Below are 20604 nucleotides of genomic sequence, written 5' to 3'. Positions count from 1 at the left end.
GACAGACACAGAGAAACTAATTAATGAGTTATGAACTAAATGGCTTTAACAGATATCTATAGAACATTTCATGCTAAAACAAAACAAAACAAAAAAACAAAACAAAACAAACAAACAAAAAAACACCTTCTTCTCAGTACCTCATGGTACCCTCCCCAAAACTGACCATATAATTGGTCACAACAGGTCTCAACAGATACAAGAAGATCAAAATAATCCTATATATCCTATGAGATAACTATGGACTAAGACTGGTCTTCAATAACAATAAAAACAACAGAAAGTCCACATACACATGGAAGCTGAACAATGCTCTATGAAATGATAACTTGGTCAAGGAAGAAATGAAGGAAGAAATTAAAGATGTTTTAGAATTTAATGAAAATGAAGGCACAACATACTCAAACTTATGGGATACAATGAAGCAGTACTAAGAGCAAAACTTATAGCTGAGTGTCTCCAAAAAGAAATGGGAGAGAGCATACTCTAGCAGTTTGACAGCTCACCTAAAGGCTCTAGAACAAAAAGAAACAAAGGCATCCAAGAGTAGACTGCAGGAAATAATCAAACTCAGAGCTGAAGTCAACCAAGTAGAAACAAAAAGAACTATACAAAGAATCAACAAAACCAGGAGGTGGTTCTTTGAGAAAAATCAACAATAAAGATAAACCCTTAGCCAGACGAGCCAGAGGGCACAGAGACAGTATTCAAATTAACAAAACCAGAAATAAAAAGGGAGACGAAATTCAAAAAACTATCAGGTCCTACTACAAAAGCTTATACTCGAAAATCTGGCAAATCTGAATGAAACAGACAAATTTCTAGACAGATACCAGGTACCAAAATTAAATCAGTATCATCTAAATAGTCCCATAGCCCCTAAAGAAATAGAAGTAATCACCAGTAGTCTCCGAGAGAGAGAGAGAGAGAGAGAGAGAGAGAGAGAGAGAGAGAGAGAGAGAGAGAGAGAGAGAGAGAAAGAGAGAAAGAGAGAGAGAGAGAGAAGACCAGGACCAGATGGGTTTAGTGCAGAATTCTATCAGACCTTCATAGAAGACCTAATACTAATACTCTCCAAACTATTCCACAAAATAGAGACAGAGGGAACACTACCCAAGTCATTCTTCAAAGCTACAATTACTCTCATTCCTAAACCACACAAAGACCCTACAAAGAAAGAGAACTTTAGACCAATCTCCCTCATGAACATTGATGCAAAAATACTCAATAAAATTCTTGTAAACTGAATCCAAGAACATATTAAAACAATCATTCACCATGATCAAGTAGGCTTCATCCCAGGGATGCAGGGATGATTCAATATATGGAAATCCATTAAGGCAATCCAGTATATAAAAAAACTAAAAGAAAAAAAAACATACAATCCATCTCATTAGATGCTGAGAAAGCATTTGACAAAATTCAACATCCCTTCATGTTAAAAGTCTTGGAAAGATCAGGAATTCAAGGCCCATACCTAAACATAGTAAAAGCAACATACAATGAACCAGTAGCAAACATCAAACTAAACAGTGAGAAACTTGAAGCAATCCCAATAAAATCAGAGACTAGACAAGGCTGCCCACTTACCCCCTACCTATTCAATAAGTACTACCCAGAGCAATTAGTCAACAAAAGAAGTCAAAGGGATACAAATTGGAAAGGAAGATGTCAAAATATCACTATTTGCAGATGATATGATAGTATACTTAAGTGAACCCAAAAATTCTACCAGAGAACTTTCACAGCTGATAAACAACTTCAGCAAAGTGGCTGGATATAAAATAAACACAAGCACATCAGTAGCCTTCCTCTACTCAAAGGACAAAACATGCTGAGAAAGAAATTAGGGAACAGATACCCTTCTTAATAGTCCCAAATAATATAAAATACCTTGGTGTGACTTTAAGCAAGCAAGTGAAAGATGTGTATGACAAGAACTTCAAGTTTCTGAAGAAAGAAACTGAAGAAGATCTCAGAAGATGGAAAGATCTCCCATGCTCATGGGACTGGCAGGATTAATATAGTAAAAATGACCATCTTGCCAAAAGCAAGATTCAATGCAATCCCCTTCAAACTTTCAACTCAATTCTTCAGAGTTAGAAGGAGCAATTTGCAAATTCATTTGGAATAACAAAAACCCAGGATAGCAAAAACTACTCTCAACAATAAAAGAACTTCTGGGGGAATCACTATCCCTGACCTTAAGCTGTATTACAAAGCAACAGTTACAAAAACTGTATGGGACTGGTACAGAGGCAGTAAGGTAAATTAATAGTCCAGACTTGAAGATCCAGAAATGAAGCCACACACCTATGGTCACTTGATCTTTGACAAAGGAGCTAAAACCATCCAGTGGAAAAGAACATTTTCAACAAATGTTGCTGGTTCAACCTGTGGTCAGCAGGTAGAAGGATGAAAATTGATCCATATTTATCTCCCTGCACAAAGCTCAAGTCCAAATGGATCAAGGATCTCCACATAAAACCAGATACACTCAAAAGAGAAAGTGGGGAAGATCCTTGAACACATGGGCACTGGGGGAAATTTCCTGAACAGAATACCAATGGCTTATGCTATAAGATCAAAAATTGATAAATGGGCCCTCATAAAATTGCAAACCTTCTGTAAGGCAAAGAACACTGTCATTAGGACAAAACAGATTGGGAAAAGATCTTTACCAATCCTACCAATCCTGACAGATGACTATCTCTCTCTCTCTCTCTCTCTCTCTCTCTCTCTCTCTCTCTCTCACACACACACACACACACACACACACATACACACACACACACACAAAGAACTCATGAGGTTAAACTCCCGAGAATCAAATAGCCCTATTAAAAAATGGGGTATAGAGCTAAATAAAAAATTCTCAACTGAGGAATACTGAATGGTTGAAAAACACCTAAAGAAATTTTCACCATTTAGTGAATTTAGTAAATGCAAATCAAAACAACCCCGAAATTCCACCTCACACTAGTCAGAATGGCTAAAATCAAAAACTCAGGTAACAGCAGATACTGTCAAGGATGTGGAGAAAGAAGAACACTCCTCCATTGTTGGTGGGATTGTAAACTGATACAACCACTCTGGAAATCAGTCTGGCAGTTCCTCAGATAATTGGACATAGTACTAACTGAAGACCCAGCTATTCCACTTCTGGGCATATACCCCCAAAATGCTCCACCATGTTCATAGCAGCCTTATTTATAGTAGTCAGGATCTGGAGAACCCAGAGCACATGAAGCTAAAGAAGAAGGAAGACCAATGTGTGGATTCTCCAGTCTTTCTTAGAAGGGGGAACAAAACATAATTTTAGGAAATGTTGAGACAAAGCCTGGAGGAGAATCTGAAGGAAAGGCCATCCAGACACTGCCCTGCCTAGGGATCCAGCCCACATACAGCCACCAAACCCAGACAATATTGTGGATGCTAAGAAGTACATGATGACAGGAGCCTGATATAGCTGTCTCCTGAGAGGCTCTGCCAGAGCATGACAAATAGAGAGGTGGATGCTCCCTGCCAACCATAGAACAGAGAATGGAGTCTGTAATGGAGAAATTAGAAAAAGAATTGAAGTTGAAGGGGTTTAGAACAATAATACCAACCAGCCAGATTATACCTCTACCCAGAGAGTACCCATGGCTCCAGCTGCACATGTGGCTGATGGCGGCTTTGTTGGGCATCAATGGGAGGAGAAGGTCCTGCCAAGGCTTGATGCTGCAGTGTAGGGGAATGTTAGGATGGAAAGGTCAGAGGGGGTGGGTGGGAGGGTGAATACCTTCATAGAAGCAGGGGTGGGGTGATGGGACAGGGGATATGAAGGGAAATCCGGGAAAGGTGATAACATTCGAAATGTAAATAAAATATATCCAATAAAATTAGTTTTAAAAAAAGTAAAAAGAAAAAAAGAGCGAACACACACACACAAAGAAACAAATTAAGATAATCTTTTCCTATAAAAAGGAACAATTTTCTTTTCTTTATTTTACACCTCTCAACTTCAGAGCCTAAAACAACAGGATGACAGTAACTGTTTACATTTCAGTATTAGGAACTAGGAGACATCAAAGACACAGTAAGTCATTCGATGGGACTGAGTATGTTAAACACCCAAGGCCTTTGCTCCGAGCCATACATAACAGTATATTCTTTTTAGAAAATATTATTTATGTGCATGTGTGTGTCTGTCCATATGAGTTCATATGCACTACATGAGTACCAGTGCCCTCACAGGCTCTAAGACGGCATGGAGTTTCCTGGAGTTGCAGACAGTTGTGAGCTGCCTAGTATGGATGCTGGGATCAAAGGCAGGCACTCTGCAAAAGCATTATGTACTCACTGCCTGAGCAATCTCTCCAGCTCCAATGTACATTTTTAAGCATAAACGTTTTTCTTTAAAAACACTGAAATTCTCCTCACATTCCATAGGGTACAAAAATATTACAGAGGTCAATACAAGTGAGCTTATGTTTAAAAAAAAAAAAAAAAACCAAAACCCACAGATAACCCTGAACTTCTAAACCAGCATTTGTAACCAAAAAGGGCATGTGCAGAGGACACAGGTCTATTTACTTTATCTAGAATTTTGTCTCCTCAACTTCTCTCTTACTGAATAATCAAGATGTTACTTGGCTCCAAGGGCCATAGGGAATTAAATGTCACCACTGCAGCTGCTCTATTCCTGTTCACAGTCCTGCAAGTTAAAAAATAGAGGAGTGGGGGGTTGGGAGGTGGTGGAGGAGGCCCAGTACAAATGCAGAATTTAATTGGTGAGTAAAAGCCCAAATTCTTGCATGGAGCCTCATTGTCCCTGGACTATGCACTCCTTCTTTTTGTGTAAACTTTTCATTATGAAGGAGATATCGTTATAACACAGTAAGTCTAGCTATGATGTAACCGCTGCACCACCACTCCTGCATTAAAACAGGCAGCACACCCAAATAATGCTGCTTTAATACAATTTGTGTTCAGCAGAAACTAAGTCAGCTAGGTCATTTTGAATTTGATCAATGTGAATTAGTGTCTGACTGAGATAAACCATTTGATTATTTCAAAATGATCAATGAGAATCATAGATAAAAGATTTTTCATGTACGTTTGGCGGATTAGGTCTATTCACACAGCACAAAAGCAAGTTTTAGGTAGACATCGGTAAGCAGGAAGGACAGTATGTAGGGAACCTGTCAGCAGCAGGCACCAGTACTGAGCAATGGCACATAACAGGAGTCCTTTTGATAAGGTGAGTGACTCGATGAGGCAGCTGCAGTCCTGTAAAGCTGCCAGAGCTCAATCTCAGAGCATCTAGGACAAGCAGCCAGGTGCCACTGAGCGGGGTTCAAAGTTCTGAAATCACTTTTAATTAAAAGTTTAGGTGGAAAAGTAAGTAACATAAATTTACCCGACTAAACTTCTATAAGAGACTTAAGACTATTAATCAGAGCAAACTCTGTACCTGAAGTACAATTAGTCCTATTAATCTAATATTTCCAAATTGAAGTCACACAGGCATTTGGGCATACTGGCTTAGGCATCTACCAGAATTATAAATTTACCAGTCAAACCTTATTTAATTATTTTACAGCCAATTAAGCAGAATCTTTTAAGCACTGTTGCTTACAACTGTCCGTGATCTATACTGTTACATGACAGCACACAGGAGAAGCACTTACTGATGATACCAGACCCACAGGCCGCACCAACACTCTAGAAGAAACAGTTCTCTCAAATGAGTCCCCAAAGCCCACTGGCATTTTAAAGTTAGAGGGTTTTTACATGGAAGAAACACTTTTACTAGATAGTGATCCTCACAACACCCATTTTATCTGTGCAAGTTTTGCACAGCATTCCACAGATTCACTAACACCACCTCAGCTTTATTCCTCCCGCCTAGCTAATCTTTACTACTTTCTGGGGCTTCTTCCCAAGAGCCTAGATTTCTAAGTCAGGGTAAAAGTGAAGTTTCTCTTGTACTCTGGCTATTATTACTGTATGCATGTGCAGTCTTGTACAACCATACAGCTTTACAATGTTTCACCATTCAAAGAAACTAAGGCCAAGTTAGGAAACTGAAGCCCTTCTAAAAATACTGCCCAAGACCCAAATAATTTTCCACCTCGTCCCCCCTTTTATGGAAAGTAGAAATTGTTTATTATTTTAAGGGCAGCATGGGAAGGGAATATCAGCCAATTTTAAAGTGTTTTCTATAGTATTTCGCTGTCTTTACAGTGGAGTGGTTGTTTTGCCTGTTCTATCTATGAAAGACTCACCTATGTCATTCTTACCTTTTAACTTACATGCTAAAACCCTAATGCCTATGACATCAAAGTAGGACTGCATTTAGGGTCATTAAAGAGGTAACGGGGTGGCTGTGCTGGTACATCTTTAACCCTAGCATGTACTTGGGAGAGAGGCAGGCAGACCTACAAAGCTTGATCCAGTTTGTTTTTTTTTTTTTAAAAGTAATTAATGTAGGATAAATAAGAACTCGCTCTAGTCTAGCAAAGGCACACCAGGATGAAGTGGCCATCTGCATATCATGAAGGCCTCAGAAAACTCCTGAATATTGGGCGGGGACTTTATTCTCCAGTACTTTGCAGACAGAACTTAATCCATTAGGCAGTTATTACTTCACAGACAATGTGCACCAATCTGCTTCACCTGCTACTTCTGACTCTTGCTTCCTCCATGGCCAGCCAGGACTCACCCATCAAACAGATGTCTATTCCTACAGAGCACTAAGGTCAGGGCACTCTTGGGCTCCACCCACCCCCAGTTACTTCTCACTAAATGAAGACCCAACTTCAGCCTGGCAGCTGGTGACCTGTGACTTCTGCAGCTCTATCTTCTGCTAATCGCTTGAGCCATTGATCTTCACTAAAGTTGTCACCACTAACAAAACAGGATTATTTTCCTTCTGGATATCTTCCTCTTCCACCTACTCAATATCTTTCTCCAGTCAAAGGCAAATGCCATGTTCTTTGTGATAACTCATAGATCATAATGTAGTCTGCATTAGTTTCTAACTTAAATTTTAGTTATTTTTGCAGTGATTATCTTATAATGAAGAAATAACCAAGATGCCAAATCAAAGGTTTTCAAAGTATGAAGACAAAAGGTTTTTGAAATGAAAAAAATCAGGAGAAAAGATAAACTACTACAATACCAAAAATCGTGGTGGTACAGTACTACTTTTAATATTAGTTCAATATCCAACTTTTTATCTGAATTTTTTGTTTTGGAAACAGCATCTTATGTATCCCAGGTTGACCTGATTTTTTGTGGTACCATGGATAAAATCAAGGGCCTTGTCACTTGTATGTCCCTAACCCTTAAAGCTCCCTGGACTCCTAGAATGAGACCTGTGGCACATACCTATAACCTTAGCACTTGTGTAGTGGAGGCAAAAGACCCAGAAATTGAAGTCCTGCTATGATACCAGGTGAGCCCTGTCTTGGCCACACAAGACTCTGGCTTCAAAGACAAACAGCACTGACTGACGGGTAGAACTGTGACTCACTGTTGAAGATCTCCTCTGATACCTATATTTTTTGCTAAGGAGGATAAAACGTTTATATTTATTTAAACATACCTCAAACCATCATTTAAAAAAATCTTACTTTAATCAATATTAAGCAATGCAAATATCTATTACCATACAAACGGCACTGAAGCAGAAACTAATAATTCTACCTTAAGGTTTAATCATTTTATTAAACGCTTATAAACATGTGCATGAAAGGAGGTCAGAGCTCAATGTAATCTCTTAACTAAATCTGTCACAACACCTTTTTTTTTCTTCATTAATTTGTACCCGTGCTACTAAAAGGGGTTATATAATAGAATCTTTTATATACTCAGTTAAATATCTTCTTACCTAATATGAGAACTGGCAGTAAAGAGAACAGATAAAGCTTTGGGTCATGGGCACTTTGATCCATCAATTACAGAATATTCATTTAGATATCATGAGGATAAATAGATACAGCAATTTAATATCACCTTCATAATCAAGGGTAAGGTAAAGTTGATGATGAAGATGTGTTTAAGGTACTTGTTTAAATGCAAGGCATCCAAAATTGGACCTGCTCATCATTTTACAAGTGACTGTTTCCTTCCTATGCTTCAATTAATAAAGGTAGCAATTACAATAGCATTCTATGCCACTTACTACTCCAATCGGAAACTCTCTTACCCTTTCTTTAATTTCCTACTTAGTTGATAAAATGATTTGAGCAGCAACAATCTTTCACCAAGTGTTGCAGTAAAGCAGTAACAGGGTATATCTTGACCACCTGGAAACACTTCCCAGCAGAAAGAAACACAACCAAGTGGAACACAGGCCAGGGCTGGGTGAAGCTCACCTGAACTTGGCCTCCACCTCTTCAGCAGCTTTCTGATACTCCTCGGTGGTGACTTTGTAGAACTCTGAGCTCTGTGGACAAAGTTGACACATTTTCACTATGCTAGAAGACAAATGTTCTGAAGACCTACAATTTAAAAAAAAAAAATCGAAGCAACCTTGTTGTAGGCATACCAGAAGTAGATGAATTTATGACTTAAATGGCACAGTGACTTAAATACTTGGAAGGCCACTAATTTAAATGGCAGTATTTACATTGATACATCCATATAATTACATAACAGATGTTTACACTATTAATTCATCACGAAGAATTACTAAGATTACTAACTAAGTCTGCCTTTTTGTGCATGTTGATTGTTACACATACTAAGATTCTCAGGATCACCTCCTGAGAAAATTCCTAACATTTTTGAAGGACCTCTTAAGCACTACCTTACTTGGCTAACTAGGGCTGTAAAATCAAAAGATTCTTAAACTTAAAGAATAAAATTCACACACATTCTCAGTGATGCAAATACAGTTTTTACTTTGCAAATTATTCTGTTTTCAGTATGTATCTTAGCCAAGCATGAAAGTACATGCCTTTCATCTTAACATTCAGAGGCAGAGAGGGGTTAGTTCCAGGCAAGCCTGGTCTACATGGCAAGTTCCAGATCCTGTTTGGGTGTGGATGTGGGTAAATCTTTGATAGAACAACAACAAAAAGAAGTGTTCTATCACTTTCAGATGACTACAAGAATCTCAACATTTCTAAGAATCATCATGAACAAAAAGGCAGACTTAGTAAGCTTAGCAAAGAAGGCTGTATCATACATGATAGGAACTTATGAACAACGTAGCCAAGCCTCAGTGGCAAGCCAAGGCTTTTCCCAGCACAGCAGGACTTAAAATTTCCCATTCTGACTAGCTGCTAGCTGCTCTGAAAGCAGTGTTACTAGAGGACTGGCCCAAGTGGCCCAGAGCTCCCAGACTCAGTGAAACACCCTGCAAAGCACTGGGCAGTGAGGAAGAATGCAACAATGCAGGCCTCTGGTGTGCCCTCACCCTCCAATCACTCAGGCTCCACAGCCACAGCTCGGGTAGTTTACTTTTTAATAAATCATTGTTGATTTGTAAGAAAATGAAAATGAAAGCCTCCTCACACCAGTGACCTCTTTGCATTTAACAATCCGAGTTGTCCAATGACAGTCACATCCAGGTTTCTAAAATGCAGATAAAATCAATAGTTATGTGATTAGACAGCAGCCTGGGGTGGCTGGAGCCACGGACAGGTCACCATTTGAGATGATGAATGGCTCTCTATCAACCGCCAGTTCCCTATGATGCTAACATTTACTATAATCTTATTTGGGCTACGATTTATCTTTCTTGCACCTGATCAATAAAGATGAACAGAACAGTTGTAAGGATCGATTGTAATTTTTTATCATTTTCAAGCACAAAAGTACATTTCTGACATGAAGACAGGATCCTAAGTGCACTGCCTCTGCAGCTTAAAGAGTGCAATCCAAGTGATCAGCCACTCTATATGGAGAGGTGTTAATTCATCAGGAGGTCTAAAGCTATCAAAAAGCCATTTGTCTCCTCGGATAGTGTAGCTTTAGGTTAGCTGCACCTCTCCATATGCTTCACTTACAAGATTTCCTTGTGTTCTGCACTGTTTGTCTTAAGCTTTTCCTGGAGATTTTTAACAAAGAGGGAGCAACAAAAGCAGCTACCACTTTCCCACTAATAGCAGCATCAGAATACTGTTTGTTCCTAGCTAGCAAATGGCTATTATGTCACTAAAACTAGTGACACAGTAACATTTTGATTAATATGTTCCTTTTTGGTGAATACTAAAGCTTTAACATCTGGATGGGACTGAGCTAAGAGTTCTAGTTTTGTGTCTAGCCTATAAACTTGAGCCAGTCTTTTAACCTTCCCCAATTTCTTCAGTATTTATACCCTGTAAAATATGGACAATAATTAGTAATATGTATGTCTAGACAAGCTGTTGAAGAAAACAATGGCAAGAGAGCTGTGAAACCTGGTGATTGCTTTGTAGAGAAAAATATGTATAAAACAATGGGGGCAGGTAGGAACAGGGAAGATATGTGCAACTCCACTTTGGATATAAATCCTAAATAATCAAAAATGGTAGAGTGTTCTAATGAGAATAACGCACAACACTGAGGATTTTGCTGAGGTACAAACAGCAGACTGCCCTCCCCTCTGTGATATGGAAGGCAGGGAAAACGATGCCGGCTACAAGTTCTATGGTGATACAGAGCAGCTGTGCCATGGCTGCCTCCAGCTCCCAAGAGAGTTCTCCCTGTCCTAATATGCCTCTACAACTCCACCTCAGTGACCAGCTACCTGTACTGCATAAATCTCCAATGATGAAATGCACCAAGAACACAACACTACATAAATACTCCAGTATATCTGAGATATATAGGCAGTACTTAATTAATTAAAATATTTACTTATTCAATTAACACTAAATCAGTATTATCACAATAATGTTCACTCTGGGAAATTAGACCCTTGAGAAATTTTCAATCTAATATTAAAGAAAGCCAATTATAACGGAAAACAACAGTGCATGTGTGGATACTGTTTCTAAACTTCAGGAGGCCTACTTTGGCTTCAGAAAGGCATCAAGAATATTCACTATCCATTCAAAACTCAAACCCAAATCCTCAATCTATTTGCCAAGGGAGAAAGGGTGAATATTGGGTGTTCTGCTAGAAATGAAGACAGCAGAGAAAATGAACTAAAGTTGAAGCTATGCTCTAGAATGTAACTTATATAGTTTTCAGTTAAAGGGACACAATGGTGTGCTGCTCACAGCTCTGTTCTACTCCTTAAGATGAGATGAGCGTATGTAGCTAGACCTGCTTGTATGTCACACATATACAAAAACTGCATGGCATCTTTCTATCCACAAAGGGGCTAATTAAAAATAAACGATAAACCTTGCTAGAACATAAACACATCTTTGAGGAAGGGGTACAGGCTGAGTGGGATTTTAATATATTCTTACAAATTAAACCACTATATACACTTAGTAAACAAATGCATTCTTGCATTTATTTGTTTTTTTTTTTTTTAACTTATTTTACTGAAAAATTCGAGTCAGATAAAGGGCAGAAAAGAGCAGGACTTCACATCTCAGAGCCTAAGCACAACTTTTACAACAATACAGCACTTGTCACCAGTGGTTGTAGTAGCAGATATTAACTAAACCATAGAGGCTGTGTGCGTGCGTGTGAGTGTGTCTGTGTGTGGGTGTGTGTTTGTGTGCATGTGCACTCAAAGAGGTGTGCACCTGTAGAGGGTCAGAGATAGATAAGATGGTGAGGATTTTCTCCAAAATTACATCATATTATAGATCACTGGGCTTGGCTTTTTATGTGAGTGCGGAGGGTCCAATCGATGCTTGCACAACTCATTTTGCTGAGTTTCCTCTAGCCTGTGACAGTAACTTTGGTTTTGCTTGTCTACTCTAAGCTTAGCATTACTGAAGGGCAATGGTTAGATATTTTGCAAATACCTCATGGTAGGGATTGTCTGATGTTTCCTCCCGACTGGGCTGAATCCATGATGGAAAAGAAGGCTGCAGAACCAACCTGCTCTTCTCTGTTTGCTAAAGTCAGAAGACCTTTCTACTGGTGTTGGCCTTGACCACCACCTGTCTGCAGGGCTTTGCCACAGCAAAGTTACTGTGTGACCTTTTCTAATTCCTCACTTGCTCGAGAAGCCTGGAGGCTTTAGTACATATTTTTCTGCATGCATAGACAGGCCTAGTCTACAACCATGACTAGTGTATTCAGCTGATGATGTAGTTTTTAAATGGCATTATTGCATCTCTACAGCCCAGTGGTAGGATAAGCTACGGTTTATTTATTTTTTAATTCAGTGGTAGAAAACATTCAGCAGATTAGAAAAAGACTTTTAAAAGAACAATCTCCAAAGGGTTGGCAGCTGTTTTCCAAAAGAACAGGTTGTCCACAGGGTGATTATGGATTAGAAAATAAAGGTGAAAAGAGGATAGAAAGCAGAAGAGCTAAGGGCAAGAGAGACATAGACCTACGTCAGGAAATCCAATGGCCCCTGCTCCTTCCGCTATTAGTAACCAGCATGCTAGACTGTGCACTGCGTTAGTGGAACCTCCCTTCTGCTGCTAGGAGCTATCTGCCAAGCTGGAAAGAGCCGAGCATAGCTAGCGGCCTGTGCAGACCGGATCCTGTAAGGATCCTGTAAGGAGTAGAAAATGGAATGGGGTGGAGAGTTTCAGATGTTCCCGCAGGGGCTACCTCAACTCTAGGTAGAGAATTTTAGGAGGAAACCCCAACTCTTTTCCTATTATCCCAGGAGTTCCTAGGACAAACAGCCTGCAGACTTGTGCTTCAGAGTCATCTGTGGAGCACAGGGTCTGGGGTAAGTCTTAAATTTCTTTTCTATTCCCATGACAAAACACCATGTCCAAGGGCACTCCTGGTTGCAGAGAGCAGTGGAGTCTGTGGCCATGACGACAGTGAGCATGGGCATCCAGGCAGACGTGGTGTTGGAGCAGTAGAGTCTACACTACATTTAACCAAGCACGAGGCACGGAGGGGGTGTTAGTATGAAAATGAAGTGGGAATGCCACATCATGGGCTGTTGGAGCCTCAGAGCCAGCCTCGGTGACACACCTCCTTCCCAGACACCAACAGGGACAAGGATTCAAATATATGAGCCTACAGAGGCCATTTTCATTTAGATCACCACAGTAAGGAAGCTTCATTTTCAACATGTTAGCCTGATTATTTCCTAAAATTGTAAACCACTGGGTTGCTAGAACAACAAAACAGTGAAAGATCATCAACATTCTTGCAGAATGGTGGCAAACCATCTTTAATACAGCAGCCATCTTTACTAAGGTATTCTAAGTCAGCTCTTTTACTGATAATGTCTGAAGATGACTGACTGAGCCCCAGACTACTCTAAGAATTCTAGCTTCTCACAGTGCCTAGCAGCAACACACTGGTCTCACACAAACACAGTAGTTCTGAGAACATCTGCTCTGGTGTTTGTGTCCTGAGAATACTACACTATACTTGATACCATCTTACCATACAGGTTGGGCATATTTCAACGTCACTGTTGCCCTTTAATGCCAAAGTCCTTTGATTAACCTGAAAATCGGAAGCAGAGCAAACATACACGGTCTACTTTGACCCAATCACTTCACAGTATTAGAATCTGACTCAAATAATATCCAGATTCCTTGTTTCTAAAAGAGGTATGTGCATGTTCTCTCCAATGTTGTTGATACACCAAGTGTTCATTTTATAGTGGAGAATCCAAGAAGATTCACAAAGAAGCGTGCCCTCTGGGCAAGGATGCTCGAAGCAGCCTTTAAATAACAAGATCAAAATATGTTATATGCATTCATAAAAACATCACAACACTCATCACTTCTTGTACATTAATAAACATAAAAACAAAGATTACACGAATTTTATAGGAAGAACCAAAAGTAAAAGGTACTCGTGACCTGTAAGGTGGTCTTTTGATGGAAACCACTGCACTGTGAGGAGGAAGCCCATGTGAGCAGCATGAGCCTAAGGACACCTCGATGCAAATACACTCCACGGAGTCTCCTGCCCTATCAGCCACAAAGAAAAATTCTTCATATATATGATTTGCCTGCTCGTGGCATGGATCTGTGTCACATATTAAATGTCTGATTCACTAATTTCTTTCTGGATGAGATTATTTGATACAAAAATATGTACCGATACTAGCACAAATGTTTTCCACAAAGAATTTTTTTTTGAGAAAGTAGACTCAATAAATTCAAATTAGAAGGGATGTTTTAGCACCATTAAAAAACAGATATAGCCCTGTCTGTCTTTATCAGGAAAAATGTGTTCCTCCAAGGTGAACTATCTCCAAAACAACAATGTAAGTCTTTATATCAGGGATATACTTCTGTCACATGTCCCAGGGGACAAGTCATCATTGGAGCACTAGGCATTTTTATTTTCAATATTAAAACATTTTCACAATCAAGGCACCGGGGACTAATTACTGGAAACCAAGCAGCGAACTGAGTGGGAGGAAAAGGCTCTACTGTACATAATTTTAAAAAACATACTTCATTTTAAGCATGAACATTTCCCACCAACAATTCTTAGCAGTGTAGCAAGGTGGTTAGGAAGGACCTTAAGGGCAGATCCCAAACCCCAGTTCCTAGAGGAACAGAAAAAAAAAAAAATCACTTAACATCAGCAAGTTCATCATGCCTGTAAAACAGGGACTATATCACAACTACTCAGAAAGATGGTTTGGAGAGAAAATAAGACTCTATAAAAAACCATTCTAAGAGCGACCTGCCGGGGTCTGAGTATGAAACATTCCCCACAGGCGCCTGCTTTCCACGTTCACTCCTGAGCTGATGTTGCTCTTCAGGGAGGCTGGGAACCGATAGGAGGGGACCTAGTTGACAGAAGTAGCTCACTAAGGGCTAGGTGAAGTGGAAACTTCTGGTTTCTTTGGAAAGTCAGTTGTGCCTAACAATGATTTGCTGGGGCCCACAGGTGGGAGGGTGCTTTGCTATAGCAGACCGTGAAAGGACGTGTGATGTTTAGGACTGGTAGGAATATGACCCACATACAGTGGGAACTCAAGCGATGGTTTGCTTTCCTCTACCTTGCTATTCTTCACTGAAGACACGCAGGTATTAATTCACCTTACATTGTGTTGCAGGGCTTAGCTTGTAGTGACTTCAGGGAGAAAAACTTGCCGAAGAACTTTTCCTGAGGTCCCTATGGCTTCTTGCTGCTTCTGTGGACTCCGGCTGATTAGCAAAGACTCACAATTTCTGGATCAGACTGCTGTTGCTGATTCGTGAGTGGTGCCTGCTGAATGGACTGGACTGCCAAGAACAAAGATTGGAACTATTTCTAAACAGGTCCACCTGCTGTTTCCTAGTTACTTTTCTTTTCTACTACCTCTGGGAGGTGGTGGGCTAGAGGGGAGGATGAACCCTTATTAAAGCTGTGAAAAATAAATGCTCACAGCCAGGTTCTGAAGGAGATACCTGGATCCCTAGCTCTACCATCACTCAGCTCTTTGGCCTGTCATGATGCAACGGCTCTGACATCATGTTCTCGTCCCTATGGACTGAGAGGATCCGCCATGCTTTCCTTACTACGATGGACTGAAAGCCCAAACTGATAACCAAGAAAAACCTTTCTTACCTTGAGGTGATCTTTTAGGTATTAGCCACAGGAAGACAAAAGGAGCAAAAACATACCTTGTACTATTCCTTTTATATTAAGATCACTGAGCAAAACACACAACACATAATACTAAAACAATATCACTATGGCATCATCAGATCTGAACTGTACTTCAATTTTTACTCTTATTCTAAACACAGTAAGACAGAAACAGGATTAACAGAAATAAAATGTGATGCCATTTTACTGCACCTACCAGGTCCCTGCAATGCCTCAAAAGGGGTTAAGAGTGTGTTCAATTCCAGTAACAGCAGAGTCAAGAGTTGTAGAGGCAAACAACAGCTTAAAGTTGTCTTTCGCTCAATTTTCCATGTAATACAAAGTTTGGAGACTGGAAACCCTGGGATACTGTACTTGTCTAAGTGTATAATCAGTTAACTAGGTCTTGGCCTCTCTCTGATCCTAGCTTTGCTAGCCTCCTTTGGCATTTCGTTTTTTCTGAACCAGAAGATGGCCACTGTGCTCACTTTTTTTTTTTTTTTTTTTTTTGCCCAGGTTGTCAGGAAGAAAGAAGGGAGGGCAAGCGGAGGCCTTTTTCAGAAGTTCCCACTTATACAGTTTTGGCCAGGATTATAAACCATGCACAACCTTAGCTGAAAAGAGGAACCTGTAATGGGTTTCACTGAGCCAATCTATCAAACCTGCCAGAAAACTCAGGTGACTCTACAACGTAGTAGGCTGACTTTACATGTGGCCATTTTACTGTTCTTTTTAAATCTCTCTTAAAATACTACGTGGTGGCAGCAGGGGCATGGGGTGTTTACCCACCTGATACCCAGGAAGGAAAAAGACAAGCAAGCACAGTAGTCATGCACCAAGTTCCCCTGGGCTGGCTGACACTGGAGTGTCTGAGTGTGTGGTACACTCCACCTTAACGTTCATGTCCACACTCACACAGAGACACATGCTGCTCTAAGTCCTGTTAATATCGTATCACTCTTTAAGCGAGATCAGAAGGGGCTAAGGGCACACGCAGCATCTTTGCAGTGCTTTCTCACATCTGCTTGCACTCTCTGTAAGCACTGGGATCCACCCATGGCATACAAGAGCAAACGCTGGTTAGTTAGCCTTTGCTATTTATTTCACTTACAAAATGTTTCACATTGTGTAACACATCGTGGCCAAGGCATCACTGATAACTTCTCTCCAAGGAACAGCTCTGCTCCTTCCTGTCTGCTCATGGACTGTCAGTTCAAAGCAAGGGATGACAGGAATTAGTTCGGGTGTGCACTGAATGGGATGAAGGTGTGGCTCTCCTCTTTTTGAACTAATCTTCAACTACCCCTACCTTACAAGTCTTTTCTGGCCTACAACTCCTTAGATACAAGCAATTACTTGAATGGCTAGCCAATTCAAACAAAGCTCTGAGTGCCTGAACAGCAAAGGGCAGTTAAAAATGCCTGGTGTTCACAGTCTTATTTATAGCTTTGCTACAACGTTTCCAAGGACCACACTGTAAGACTTCATCAGTCAGATGCTAGGTACGAATCTGTAAGTCAAAATCAGTACTTAAGAACTTAATTTAAAGCTGTGTTAACCACAGCTCAGACAATTCTAGGCACAATTTTCAAAACTGGAACAGTATCTAATGTAGCAACTTGAGGAGATACAGGAGACAGATCTCAGCCAGGAAAGGGGCGACTACATCTTGCAAAACTTTATCTGTCAGCTATGTCCATGTCCAGAGGTTCCACAACCAGAAGAAGGCCACCAGCTGGGGAACTAAATGTTCAAGCATCTGAGATGGTGGGGACCAGTGGCAGGCATCCACAGAGTTCATGATTTATCTCTTCAGAGAACTGCACAGAACCAAGGGGCTGGCTTTGCAGGACTGCAACATCTCTACCACAGGAATTTTGAGAGCTATGTATTTTAAGGAATCATGAATGGTTCAGTTTATCTACAGGTTTCCCCCTTTCCCTTGACACAGTCATTAGAAGAAAGCCTCTTGCAGTGTACCTCATACTCTGTAGGCTGGCAGAGGAATAGTGGAAGAAATTTGAAGTTCCTCACAAGGTAATGGGCCTTTGAAACCATCAGCTTTGATTCCCCATGGTCTCCTGACAATTTCCTTTATCCTCTGCCTCCCCTCATACCACTGCTCAGAACACAACTATCCATGGAACACAAGAAAGACACTTCAACAACGTGTCAATGGCCAACATGCCTTCAAATTCCTGGTCTATCAGATACAGTATCCTGTTTCTAAAAGGTGCTCTGGAATGGGCTGGGCTGTGTAAACAGAATCTCACTTTCAAATTAAAATGAGGTGCGATCCTATCATGAGTACTATGAAGTCCAGTCATTGGCAGAGAGCCTAGTTTTTCTTGTGGAGGTAGAGAACCTCAACCATACCACCATTCCTCCACCAATGCCTGAATCCTTAGATAATATAAAGAACCCGAATTTCCACTAGATTGTCACTGTAACCGTGTGCATACCTGAAAAATGAGAAAGTCCCAACTCCCTTTTGTCCTGTATATATATATGAAGTTCAGAGGCCAGGCATTTCTTCTCAGTACTGGTTACTTTCTGTTTACAGGCATTAGTGAATACCTCAAGTATACCTTCATGTTTTCAGTCCTATTCAGTACTAATCTGTACCACTGGTGATTAGTAACTAATGACTAATTTAGCACTTTCTATTGGTCTCAGAATCTTATTATATCCTACAGTGAAGACAAATGAAGTTCCCTCTGTGGGGCAAACTTACCAGTGTCCCACTACACCTCTTTCCTCCTTCAGTAATCCTGCTTTCAAGGGCAATGACATCATACAAACTAAACTTCCAAGCTTCCCTGCAGCAGGTAGGACTGTCAGGTGGGGCTTGCAGCCTAGCTGCTTTAAAAAGGAATTGGTCTCAACTAGAAGGAAACCTGCTCAGACCTTTTCTCTCCTCTCAAATCCCCTGCTTCAGTTTGCAATGTACACAATGTTGAAGGTTGGTGCCTCAGCAGTCATCCTGGCCTACATACCCACCTTTCAAGGAAAGTGTTGGAGAGCAGGAGCAGACATGCAAGTCCAGAGATCTCAGGACACTGAGGCTACAAATCAGTCTACCGATGCCTCAAACTTATAATTTTATTAAACAAATGAAAAATACACCCTTTTCCCCCTGATTAAAATCATTCTACTTTTATGAAATGTGGAGTCAAACTAATCAATGCCAGACTTTCTTTAAGCCCCAAGATGTTTGCTTTTCATATACCCAATGGACAGCTTCAATGAAATCTGTGGAGCCATCATGAAGTGCCTTTCTCCTGGAGGCAGCTTAGCTCCTACTCTCCCTTCCACTCCGTTTCCTTCTGCTGTCTCCTGTCCCACAAAGAGCAGGGAGAATTAAAAAAGAAAATTACAGATATGTTTAAATCTAGCTTTCAATCTTACAAGCTTTAAAAAGCCACATTTCATGAAAGTCTTCCTGTCTCTGGGGTACCTTGGCAAAATTAATAAACTGCTTTCGTAATTACCCCGAGTCCATCTTTACTGTTATTCACAGAAGAAACAGAAATGTTCAGGCTTTTTCTAGAACTTCTAACTTTCTTCCAGGAGCATTAGAAACTTTGCTAATTAGAGCCTTGTGTTTTGTTTCCTTTGAATTACATTTTCTAATTAAAACAGTAATCCTAAGTTCACTGACAGCCTTGGCACCACACAAGGATAACCTCAGCTAAATTACCCCACACCTCAGTTTCTTCCTCTGGGCAAATAGACATCTGCAACAAGAAAGCCTTAACTGCCACTGTGCTGGCTCATCTGTGCCTACTTGATACAAACTAGAGTTATTGGATAAGACGGAACCTCAATAAAGAAAATGCTCCATAAAATCCATTTGTAAGATATTTTCTCAATTATTGATGGGGTTGTCCTGTCCACTGTGGCTGGGGTCACCACTGGTCTGGGTTTTATAAGAAGGCAGCCTGATCAAGACATGTGAAGTAAGCCAGAAAGCAGCATCCCCCCATGGCCTCTGCATCAGCTCCTGCCCCCAGGTTCCTGTTTTTCTGTGAGTTCCTGTCCTGATTTCCCGCAGGATGAGTGAGCACTGCTATGGAAGTGTGAGCAGATAAACCCTTCCTCCCCAACTTGCTCTTTAGTCCCGAGTTTCAAAGCAGTGACAGAAGTCCTAACTAGATCAGTTATCTACGTTTTCTTTTGTAGAACCTACAGTTCTATAAGCACTGAAAGTCTGTGTCAGGCATAATGCCAGCAATTTGGTGGACTATAGTGAAGTGGCCCCATTTTCATAGAGTTTATGGCAAATGTGGGAGAGACATATATTTTTAAATCTAATAAATAAATGTATAATTAGCTAAGCTCTGTGGCTCTATTGGATCACTAAAGGAAGGCTTCTACTATTTGGAAGTGGTTTGTCTAATGAGCCTCCAAATCCCTATATTTCTCTGGCATGTAACCCTTCATACTCAGTTCCTGGCTTAGCTACAATTTTATTTAGTTTAATTTCTAGTGCAACAATTCAAGGAGTAGCTTTGAGTTCTCTCCTCCCAGAAAAGTTTGCTTTGGCCTCTTTAGCAGTAAGAGATCTGCTAGTCTTGTGAAATGAGAACTAAGAGGAAAGAAAACAAGCTACAGAATAGTGTGTGAAACACACACACACACACACACACACACACACACACACACACACACACACACACACACACGCAAATGAGTAAATTGAGATTCTGAAAGCAATAGCTGTGTGACCCTTTGAGGATATAGTTTTCTTCTTAGTAGCTACCTATACGACTGACAAAGTCTTGGTATGAGCCTACTAGTTTTTAAAAGACAAATTGTAATGTATGCATCATCAGAAAGAACCACTCTGGAAGTCTTGCCATGCAAGAAAGTTGTATAGATAGTATAAGGTGGGCCAGCAAAAGATGGCTCTGGGTAAAGACACTTGCCACCAAGCCTGACAACCTGAGATCAATCCCTAGGGCCCATGTAGGGAAAGGAGAA

General features: G+C 40.4%; 1 protein-coding gene across 1 annotated transcript in view; it reads right to left on the bottom strand.

Annotated features, from left to right (window-relative positions):
- CHCHD3 (coiled-coil-helix-coiled-coil-helix domain containing 3) overlaps nucleotides 1-20604 on the bottom strand; it is a 236032-nt gene that overhangs the window by 43724 nt on the left and 171704 nt on the right. The window contains exon 6 of the mRNA XM_080932626.1: nucleotides 8367-8437. Coding sequence (XP_080788752.1) covers nucleotides 8367-8437 — 71 coding nt within the window. The remainder of the gene's footprint in view (nucleotides 1-8366; nucleotides 8438-20604) is intronic.

Source organism: Micromys minutus (assembly GCF_963924665.1).
Source record: "Micromys minutus genome assembly, chromosome: 18".
Classification (NCBI taxonomy): Eukaryota; Metazoa; Chordata; class Mammalia; order Rodentia; family Muridae; genus Micromys; species Micromys minutus.
Note: the sequence above shows the minus strand (reverse complement) of the source record. Positions and strands in the feature narration are given on the sequence as shown.